The sequence below is a fragment of the Nicotiana attenuata genome, unplaced genomic scaffold, assembly GCF_001879085.1.
Source record: "Nicotiana attenuata strain UT unplaced genomic scaffold, NIATTr2, whole genome shotgun sequence".
Classification (NCBI taxonomy): domain Eukaryota; kingdom Viridiplantae; phylum Streptophyta; class Magnoliopsida; order Solanales; family Solanaceae; genus Nicotiana; species Nicotiana attenuata.
Window position 1 is genome coordinate 384310 of NW_017670753.1, and position 11899 is coordinate 396208.

Here is an 11899-nt window from a genome sequence, read left to right on the forward strand (position 1 = left end):
TTTTTACACAGGCATTTTGTTCTTTGCGAACGCGGCCTCAGGCTCGCGTTCGCAGTGCTTTCGGTCTTCCCCTCTTACTAAACCCAGGCTGGCCTAGACCATTATGATTATCCTCCAACCAGCCTGAATAGTAGGGAGTAGAGCCAGCGTGGTATCTGTTTGGCTCGATGTTATCTCTCCCCATGATAATCTTGCAGTGCCACATATGCTGAGCTTGGCACTTGTAAGGACTATCATCATCCTGGAAGTCAGCCCGGAAGTGACTCATCTTGTCGACCCTGGGTATAACCTGCTTCCTACTAGCTTGCCTCATAACCCGGAGAGGGGCGTAAGGGTATGTTCCTCTCAGACCGATCAATATCAAAAAAGGTGCATCCCTGGATTGGGCGATGAACTCCTCGGTCGGAAACCACTCGAACATCCATTGTACCTGGTCCTCAGTCAGATTGTCGAAGAGCTCGACACATTCTCTAGCATTCTCTGGTTGAGCGAACATGTTGGGCATGTAATTCATTCGCCTTGGATGATGGAAGGCTATATGATCATCCCAGTCCCTTCGCTGAATCTCTTGTCGATATTCACCCTTTTGGAGATGCTCCATGAGCCAAAGTTGAAGTAGCAAATTGCAGCCTTCGAAGTGTTTGGCTCCTTGTTGGCACTTCTCCAAGGCTCGGTATATTTCCGCAATGATCATGAGCACAATACTGAATGGTTGCCCACCAATTCCCTCCATTATAGTTTTAGTTACCATAGCCAGCCTGGTATGGATCCTTGCTTTCTTCATTGGAAACACTATCATCCCCAGGAAACAAAACATGAAGACGAAGACCCTTCGGTGAATATGCCCCAATGATGTGATGGCAAACTCGTCAGGATAGGTACGGTAGGATTTGCTGTGACCGTACCTCTCGTACAAATAATCAAAAGGGATGTAGGAATCCTTCAAACATGTCAGTTCTGGATTCTTCTTTAGACCCATCATTTTAAGGAAACCCCTGCCCTTGCGGTTCTCAGGCATTAACAAACCCGGAGTTTCCCATGGTATACTGGCCAATCCTCCTATTTCTTCTAGCAAGGGTGTCATCTCAATTTCCCCGAAGCGGAATACGGACCTCTCACAATCCCAGAATAAAGTAGCAGCTTCTATGATCTTGTTGTTGGGTTGGATTTCCAAGAGGGAAGGTAGATTTCCCAGATATTTTCGGACAAGAGTCTGATCACTGGAGTGAAGATCCTCCCACCAGCTTAGCAATTTTGGGTGGATGTTGGTGACAATGCCGAATCTGGGGACTTCGTGCCTCATATTTCTGCAAGACAAAAGGGTTAGGCCCTTACCCCCACCAGACTCGACTATTTAATATCAACAATTGGCATAAAAGCATTTAGTTCTCCAAATGAATGCACAGAATGTGGTAGTGTCCGTTTGGGTTTAGGGAAACCCAGTGGACTTTGGACAAGGCTATCTTAAAGAGTCATTATGGGGACAACATAACTAACTCGGCAAGGTTTGACCATGATGCATGCACAGTTAAACAGAGTAAGGTTTCTATGGGGTTTTAGACTGGTACCCTTGAGCGGACAACTCAAGGGGGAAAGGCACGGAACCGTCGACTACACCGTTGATCGACTGGTTTTACCGCAAATATGCCTTTTCCGGATTTAGGGGGTGATAATATCGGAAGAGCGCAACCACTCATTATAAGCGTTGCTATGGTATTTGTTGTCGACTACACCGTTGATCGACTGGTTTTACCGCAAATATGCCTTTTCCGGATTTAGGGGGTGATAATATCGGAAGAGCGCAACCACTCATTATAAGCGTTGCTATGGTATTTGTTTGGCACGAGTGGAATATGATGTTGATCATGATTATGCAACAATTAAAGGCACGTTGTCACGTATTTGCACGTTTAAGAAAGCAGTAAATAAAACAATTTCATAATTTAAACCGGCAATGAAGGAAAGCAGTAAAGGAAAGAAATAAAAAGACAAGTCAGTTTTGCAATCGAAAAGGAAATTGAATGCTTAAAAGAAATAAACAAATAATTGCGCGTATAAAGAAGCATAAATTCACAATAATATCTGAAATGGTAAAAGCCTACATTTTCCTCGGCAGAGTCGCCATGCTGTCGCGCCCCCTTTTTCTCGCGAAATCGGGTTTACGGCATTTGGAGGTACAACTCATTCCTTTTGGGAACTGGGTTTTGCATTTGAAGAGTCACCACCTAATGATTGGGGTGCATTAGGACACCAAAAGAGTTCGATTTGAATAACCCGAGATAGGGTAAGGGCTTGAAATTATTCTAAGGGGAAGGTGTTAGGCACCCCTCAGAATCCACTAGTGTGGTTCCCGGCTAGACAATTATTGTGAATTGAGGTGCAATTAGCATATAGGCAGATAAGGCTCAAATAAGAGGGGATTTCAACACATAATGGTTTGAAAGTTTGAAAGAACAATTAGAAAGGCTAATTTTAAATAAGGAGTGAAATTGCTAAAGAAAAGAAATAAAGAATAAAGGGAGAGGGTCCTAGGTTTATTAAAAATATGGATCGCCCCACACAATGTCCGGTAATCACTCCTCAATGAGGGGCTACACGTGACATTATCGCGTGATCATCATATCCATATCTACTCTTCCCACCCCGTTAAGGTATTTAAAGCGCGGATTGGTCTCGGTTACTTATTGTATGCTATTACCCGTCCCACTCCTATCAGTCCCGAAGGCACTTAGGACTACTAATCCTAAAAGGGAGGGATATTAGGCTTATTTGAAGTTTCAAAGGTAAAAACTCTAAGGCGACATACAAAACACATATTGCATATTTTGGGGAGAGCATATAAACAAACAAAGGCTCATATATACCTCCTTAAACAAATAAAGCATATAATTAGCATGACTTGCACATACTTTTAGGACTTGATTAAAAATACCAAAGACGAGGGAGTTTTAAAATATTGAGGCAGATTGGTTCATTACATAACTCAGATAAGAAGTCCGAATCAGGCCTGCCTGCTGGTTGTAATGATTAATAGAAATAGATTAAGTTCACAGTTATTACTCTAAGGCTTGCCTAAGTGTTTAGACGGAATCTTATAGGCATGATATCTACTGATTTTAGAAGGTGATGAGATAGTGAGGCTCGAAATGAATTGTTTAAAGTCCTATATGCATACTTGTTAAGCTCGTTAAGTGAGGGACTTAGATTATCAAAAGAGATGCAGAATGTACAAGAATTAAAAAAAATTGGTTACAGGTTCTGTGGGTGATGGCATCTACTATTACTGATTTTATATCTAACATGACTGTGAATGAAAACGAATCAGAATTGCTCGAGGATCCCTATAGGCATGATTTCTATGCATTACTGAGTTTTAGATGTGGGATCTAATTGCAGAAACCTTATAGACATGGTATCTAAATGCAGAAACTTGTGTTAAACTTTATAGACATGGTATCTAAATGCAGCTTGAATTATGCAAAATATTCCTATAGGCACGGTTTCTAGGTGATGTTTGAATATGCAGAAGTTATAAACACCCTATAGGTATGATTTCTAGGTGAAGTTTGAATATGCAGAAGTTAAAAACACCCTAGAGGCATGATTTCTAGGAGAAGTTTGAATATGCAGAAATTTAAAAAAAAATGCCCTATAGGCATGATTTCTACACTTGCATGCATAGTTCCCCACCCTTTTTTCACTAGCCAGCCCCAAATGTTTATTACAACTTATTACAAACCAGAATAATAAATTACATCAGAAAAGTATACAGAAAAGTACAATCAGAGGAAGCCTGATTCTTGACTTCCTCTCTGAGTTACGAGATAGACCAACTCAAAGTCCATTGATCCAAAGCCTTTCTCCAATTTGAGTGTGTCAGAGTTCCCTAAGAGCCTCAATGGGACTCCGGGCAGTGCTCACACCCAAATTGTATCACCAGAATAGGGACAAGTACAGTGTGGAAGTGTCGGCCCTTAAGTGTCCAAGTTCAGAGGGAGCTCAATGGGTCCCAAGGCAAGACTCACAAGAGGGGGGCAGAACTTAAGTCTAAGAGAGAGTGCAAGTGAAGAAACAGAGCTTTAAGAACTAAGGAAGTAAAGAAGAGGGAAAGATGTGCTGGGAAACAGTTACAGAGTGAAGGATTTCACACAAAGGGGTTCAGGGATTGGGAACTGCAAAGAGCCTATGTACTTAGGCATTAGTTAATTCTGGGCATGCACAGCAATAGGGAGTGTTGTTATGCTTACAAAATCAACCAGAATACACAACATATAATGGTAACATAGAGGTTATGATCCCAGGGGAATCTAGTTTGAGTCATAGAAAGCAATGCTTAATACTGTCATGCCTCAAACAAGCCATTAGTATCAAACACCTTGGGGTAGGGGTTTAGGATGCATGATAGATTCAGAACAGGCAGAAGGGAATTACAACATGCTTAGAATAAAGTACTGAATTAAACACAAGCAGTAGGCAGACAAGAAGACAAAAGTATTAAGTAAACATATTGTTGTGATGCTGAAATCTTAATCAAGACATACCAGTTCAAAGAAGCAAAAATGCAGTAAAAGCAGGTAGCCGGACTTTGAAGACAGGCCACAGTACCAGTAGCAAGAGAGAATATTTTGAGTATGAGTGTGAGTTCAGAAACTAAGAGTGTTCGTGTGTGTGTGTTAATGAAAGAGCAGGGTATTTATAGTATGGAAACAGGTGGAAAATAAGGCAAGAGTCATAGTTCAGCAGCAATTATGGAACTATGTACTAGTTAAAATCAAATCAGTACTAAGGACTTCCTTTAATTAAGGAGTTAAAATCAAACGGTAATGGGCAGAAAACATTTAAGGAAAGAAATCAAGTAGAGCATCATGTGCAGAATAGAAAATTAGGGGTAAGTACATAGGGGTTTAATTAAGGGAAGAATCTTTGAAATACTCGGTTAACCAAATAAGGTGAGAAACACAATAAATTTGCAGAATATGGAGACAATCAGCACACAGTAAATCAAGGAGTCAGGGATTAGAGATTACTGATTTGGGGAGAATAACATGGGTTCCCATGAATAAACAAATAAACCAAGTTAAAGACAAGAGAATCAAAAGTCTAAAGGGATGTTTTCAAATCAATCTAAGAAACAGGGAAATCAGTAAAACAAGGAAAGAATCAATTACACGAGTGCAATCAGAATTTCACAAGGAGGTTTGAAATCAGTCCAAAATTGAAGGTCATTTTAGAGGGAAATTTAGCATATAAAAGAGTACATAAACATTAGGCATGCGAGGCTAAACTATGGCAAAGAGAAGCAGCATGCAATAATAATTACAAAGTCCAGTAGACAGTGAAACATGGTAGTCACATAGGTCAATTTAGTAATAGGGAAAAGAGGGCATCAGAAGCATGCAAAAAGGGTCAAGTAAAAAGACCTTTCTGAAAAATATAGTCTAGTTTCAGTGATTGCAGGAAACCAAATCACATAGAGAAATAGAAGTTGAAACAAAAAGGACTTTGAATCCAGTCGAGTAACTTCAAATAGATGAAGCAGTTTCAGAGGCTCGAATAGGTCCAAAGAAATTAGGGTTTTGAAACCAGTCAAATTCATGGATGATGAATAAGCAAATCACACAGCACATAGTCTCAGAACTCGAATGAACCCAAAGTTTTAGGGTTTTCACCATCAATCGAGTCTAGAGATGAAAAACAAATAATCGAACAAATACTAACACGAAAAAATATTCAGAAACCTCAAAAGAAACTAAGATTCTTGACATGCAAACGCTAGTAAAAGAACGACATAAGGAAACACAGTAGGACATGTCAAAAATCAGAGAAAGCTTAGAAATAACTTAACAAAACCTAAATCGGAAAAGATAAAGGGGTTTTGAAGGCAAAGTTTTGGAAGAAACCTTGAGAAAACGTTTAGAAGTTTTAGAGCAAACACAGATCTAAACGGATCTAAAAGAAATCGAAAGAACCTCAAAGGTTAGGGTTTCAGACGAAACCCAAATGGTGAGAAAGGCTTGGAAAATCATCGATCTAAGCAGGAGAAGTCAAGAATCAGGCTTGAATAGCCACGGCTGGCCGGAGCAAAGTCAAAGGTGACCGGAGACAGCCATAGAACTGAAAACAACCAAGGTCTGGACCAAACTTTCCCAGGATTCAGCCTTGAAACCGTGATAATCGGGCATATAGAAGCCAAATGAGGTAGATACAGGCCTCCAATGGCTTTGGAAGCCATTGATTTGGGCGATTTTAGGTGGTGGTTGAGGGTGACGGCTAGGGTTTGAGAGAGAGTTTGAGAGAGAATTGGGATTTGGATGCGGCTGAATGAGAGAAATGATAGGTTTAGGGGTTGTTTGGGATTAATTATGGAAAGGGGGTTTGGTGGCCGTTGATCATTTTGATCAACGGCCTGGATTGATCGGGTACGTGGAGCGGTTTAACGGGGTTGGGTTTGGGTAGGTTCAGATGGGGATTGGGTCAGGGTAATTGGGTTTAAAATTGGGGTTCCATGCAGGCCACAATTGAAACACAATTTGGCTATATTTTAAATAGCCACATTTCCCTTATTTATTTTTAAAAAAAATATTAAAGTAATTTCTGTAAATAAATTAAAGGTACTAAAATGATTAATAATACATAATTATCAAACTAAAAATATTGGACCTAATTTTTATAGACATAAACGTAATTAGATCTAAAAGAGGCTAATAATGCAATTATATGCAATTTAGCCTTAAAAATACTAGATAAATTTGTAAAAATATGCAAAATTATCTTAGCTATGTTTTAGTGTAAATATGAGAGTTCAATAAATGAATCAATAAAATGATAATTTGGGAATAATTATTGGGCTTTTCTGGATAAAATAGGGCAATAAATTAATTTAAAAATCTTTTAAAAATTAAGGAAAAATAATAAAACGTTTGGACATACTTATATATGCATACATATGCTATTTCGGAAGTATTTTGCATATTAAAAATATATAGGGAAAAATTGTGTATCAACAGTTTTCTCTGTGGTATTTGTTGTTACTCTTATTATCCTGTGTTACTTCATACTGTTAGCATTTAATTATATTGTCGTATTCTATACTGCTTTGCTTCGTTTTTTCAACTAAGATCAGTAGGGCCCTGACCTTCCTCGTCACTACTCAACCGAGGTTAGGCTTGGCACTTACTGAGTACCATTGTGGTGTACTCATGCCCTTCCTGCGCATGTTTTTCATGTGCAGATCCAGGTACTTCGGCTCAGCCCTACTACCCTTGAGGCAGGGGATCCATCAGAGACTTCGAGGTATGTCTGCCGCATCCGCAGACCGAGGAGTCCCTTTCCATTCTCTCTCATAACATTAGCCCTTCTGTATTTCTTTTGTTTAGACACTCTGGAGTTAGAACACTGTAGTTATCCCACAGCTTGTGATTTCATGAGATTCCGGATTTTGGGAATTGTTCAGTTTTTTTGAGATTTTGTATTGGTATATGCCGAGCGGCATCTTAAACACTACTATATTTGTTATCTTCCGTTTTTATCATTTTTTTCCGCAATTGTTAGGCTTACCTAGTCGTAGAGACTAGGTGCCGTCACGACAGTTCACGGAGGGCGAACTTGGGTCGTGACAGTTAATTAACTGATTACACTCTGCATTAACGTTTTCATTTTGATTCATATTTCTTCTCAATTAACAGAGGACTTAATGGTGGCTGAAAGTAATTTTACTAGCGAAATTAACATAAGTCAATAAACTGGAAATTAAAGTTTCATATTGTCAGGCTTTGAGAAAATTCGGACCGCGACAGACCTGATAGTCTTATCAATTGAGGTTATTCTAATGGATGAAAAGGTTATGTTTTAAACTTACTTTTAGTTTGCACTGTTTACATATGCGTCAGTATACTACAGTCATATACGAAATAACTTAGTCTTTTTAATTAATCAAGCGTTTTTGTAGAGTGACCGCATTCACGCAAGCATTGCCAGGTCTCTTATCCAAATGTTCAACCAAGAAATAAAGTAAATGGGTTTGTACATCATGAAGAATTTTTTGGCTGTTCAAATAATTTGAAACTAAAGACCAAAGACCACATGTTTGAGTTGATGTTCACGCAGGAGACCATTGTTGAGGAAATACAGATTCCAGATTTCATCTTCAAATTTAGAACCTATGAGCAGCTTACACAAGAATCTTACAACATTGAACTGTTCGGTAATTGAACCTTTCTCATTTTTTCCAGTTTCATATTACTTTTCCGTTATTTGTTGTTTACCTTATGATTACTCAGTGAGAACTAAATCAATCCCAATTACAGTGCCTTAGATCAAAGCTGCAAATTTGTTCAAAAACCAGCTGATTCTTCTTCACACCACAAAAGTTTACTCCCATTTTGTTGGCATAAAATATTCATAAGCCTTTTCCATCAAGAAACCAAGAAATCATTAAATATATACACGCAGCATACATTACAAGTTTACAACATCTTAATGTTTCAACACAATGACAATAGCACATCCAACCTCTTGCAGAATCTAAATCAGCGTGTTGGGTGCCACTACAACAATACATATGAGATGCCAAGGCAAGTAATAATCATCTTACAAATGTTACATAGATTATATAAATTTAACTCAGAAAGAGACGAAGGGCGCTCTTTTCTGCTCATACCATATCTCAATCACTAGCCAGGTTGATGCTTTTCTAGTGTGTTTAGTCAAGACTACCAAGCAGTAACAAATATGCTGCACTCTTTGAGGTAGGAATCGGTTGACAATAGTCTACATCTCCATTTCTTTGTCATTCTTTTGGAAAAATCACAAGATAGAGCAGGCTTTCTGACCCTTTCTCTTCTTTTTCTTCTTCTGCTTGGGCGGTTGTAGAACCACCTTAATAGCCGCATCAAAAACACCCTTCACATTCTGCAGTTTTGTGCAAAATAAGTATGTAACAAGGTGACTTATAACTTAACTACGTAAACTTTATTTGGATAGGAAAATCACCTGCTGTGTTTTGGCACTACATTCAATGTAAGCCGCAGCACCAATTGACTTTCTTAGCTCTTCACCCTTTACAGGGAAGCAGAAATGAGATACTAGAGGACTAGCCCCCTCAAACGTTAACCCTTCAGTCTAAAAGTATAGAATGCACAATTGCTGAAATATGTTAAAAGTTGGTTACCTGAGTCGTGGTAATAGGTACTGCACCAGGATGGTCTAAAAAGAACTGCTTGTCCTCACGAAGATCTAGTGGAAGCACAATTAATGCCATTAAACAGAAGCACGAGAAATTACAAGAGAAGACAGGAAACGAAAGGAACCAGCCCACATTGGAAGAAGCAAAGTGGAGTAAAACAGACAGAATGAACTGGAGATATTCTATTTAACCAAAAAGGAAGAAACAAGATAATTGCAAGTTAGACATTGTAAATGTGTAAGCTAGAAACACATTAAGACAGCATGAGCACCAGCAGGAATATTATTTAACAAAAAGTAGACAACAAAAAGCCATTAAGCTCATTATAAGCTTTTATTTCAAAGTCCGCACAGAATATGTTGCAGAAGTTTGACTGAAAATAGTTTATGTACTTTTTCGTCAACCTTAGATATCCTTGAATTTCAGTGATGACCCTAGGTAGACACCATGCTGTTTATACTGGATTTCAAAGTCCAGAGAATGTGTTTCAGAATACGTCTAGAATAGCGTATAAATTAGTTAGTGCAATACACATACTTTCCTATTCAGAGACTAGTTATGTTATTAGCTTGGCAATTTATGAACTTTTTTGTAAATGACTCAAAACGCAAGGGTTAGGCAAGCAATTTAAAACCACAAAGCATAAGGCGTCCTGCAGAAATGGAACTTCAACCAAACACCGCCTCTCCTTCAAATTCCAGTTGTGACAGGTAAGTTCTCCATCTCTCAACCAGTTAGATTTCACATCGATAAAGCTATTGAGCACTAATATTTCTGCCAAATAATATAAATTCATGGCCGACACCATAAGTAGTTCTTAGGTGAAATTCTCCAGAAAGCACGAGAAAATCCAACCATTATAGGTGCTTCATGCAAGAGTTCATCTGGAATCAAGTTTACATAATATTCTTTCACAATTCTGACAGTAGATATCAGCATTTATGGTTTGGCAGTCTATTTTACTATGTGAAGCAACTGTCATTCGATTACAGAGATAATCTCCCTCGAAAGAACAATTCCAAAATGTCTACACAATGACACACTACTAGTTATTGGATCTCTATTCACCACTGAGTTACTTTGTGTGCTTGTAGTAACAATAAGCTCAACTTTTCAGGAGGAGGAGAAAACAAGGTGCAGATGAAGCATGTCAAATGCTAAATGCGATGCCCAAATTCCAGAGAATAGACAAATAACTGATTCAAAAAGGGATGATTGACTTGTAACTCAGATGACCCCAACTACATTTGTAGAGACAGCAAGAACAAATTCTTTCGACATATCAGAATAAGAACATATATGAACAATCCTTCTGCTGAACATAACAGATTTTGATATAGATTGGGTATAAGAATAAAGTCTCTTCAAGGATTGTCTGACATTTCATAGCTCATCTATACATACAACGCAAGACGTCCAATATAAAGGATGCAATAACAGTTCAAGAAAATCATCTCCTATGCAAATAAGTAGAAACTTAAAATAATGGCAGACAAATGAAGAGACCTTCCCAACCAAATAGAGATATAAATAGGTCATAGCTAATAGAGTTAACAATAAAACCAGATTAACAAGGACATACTAACCTAGCTTTGTCCCAACAAGAATGATTGGAACTCCAGGGGCATAATGCCTCAATTCAGAAATCCACTGAAATTAAATAGCAAGAGGAAATGTATTAGTTCTGGGAAATTGTGGAATAGCAGCAACCATATATCTTATTAATTTTCTTTCTCTCATAGGCATCCTTTACCACTCCTTACTGATGAAAAGGAAATTCTAAGTAATCAAGTTGATTGGTTTTTTCACTAATGATTTGAATTAAATAATGGAAGTAAAAGTTAAACAAGCCAAAATCTGTCATGGACTGCTTTCAAGATAACGGGGATGAAAGCGATATATTCATTTCCTGAATCTCATAGTCATTTCAGTAAGCAACTAAAGTACTGCAAAGAAAACCTGAAGGTTAGACATCTTATAATAGAAAGGAAATTGGACCTTTTTGAAGACATTTTCGTGGCTGGCCTTGCTGATGAGAGAAAATGCTAGTATAAATACATCTGCCCCACGATAGCTCAAGGGTCTTAATCTATTGTAATCCTCCTGGCCTGACCAATCAAACAGTAGGAGTGGTCAGCGTGTCTGCCACAATGAGGTAAAAGAAAAATTGAAACAAATGTCCTGAAAAAAAAAAAGAAGAGAAAAATTACCTGCAGTATCCCACAGACCCAGATTAATAGTGCTTCCATCCACAACCACATTTGCACTAAAATTGTCAAATACAGTTGGGACATAATCCTGTTTGCAGCATCGTAGACAAATTAGAGCATGATGAATCAGAAAGTTTCATTTGAACGATTCACAGCCACCGCTGTTATAAATAAACTTTTTAAAAGAAAGAAAATAAATTTAAATCTCATTATTAATCCACCCTTCTATGACTTCAAACAGAGAACAGCCATGCTTCTAACTTAGAAGCCAGACTATTAAGCTCAGGGGCAAATCAAAGGCCGGATCTTCAATAAAGCCTCATCTGATGATCAAACAATACATACATTTCAATTAAGACCCTACGTCGGAAAACAATTATCACATGTACAGGAAAAGACACCAAAAGGCAGTTATGACTCTTCTAAGATATAACTTGGAAGCATAATAAATAAAATCAAGAGGTTTGGTATCAAACTTTCATTCAATTATAAATCTGCAATACCC

The 11899-nt window shown here is 38.2% G+C and overlaps 1 protein-coding gene across 1 annotated transcript in view; it reads right to left on the reverse strand.

The window, feature by feature from the left end:
* Positions 1–8407: 8407 nt before the first annotated feature.
* LOC109243014 (rac-like GTP-binding protein 5) overlaps positions 8408–11899 on the reverse strand; it is a 4761-nt gene continuing 1269 nt past the window's right edge. The window contains exons 2-7 of the mRNA XM_019409904.1: positions 11395–11482; positions 11183–11292; positions 10771–10834; positions 9170–9234; positions 8992–9057; positions 8408–8910 (exon numbers count right to left, since the gene is read on the reverse strand). Coding sequence (XP_019265449.1) covers positions 8806–8910; positions 8992–9057; positions 9170–9234; positions 10771–10834; positions 11183–11292; positions 11395–11482 — 498 coding nt within the window. The 3' untranslated portion in view covers positions 8408–8805. The remainder of the gene's footprint in view (positions 8911–8991; positions 9058–9169; positions 9235–10770; positions 10835–11182; positions 11293–11394; positions 11483–11899) is intronic.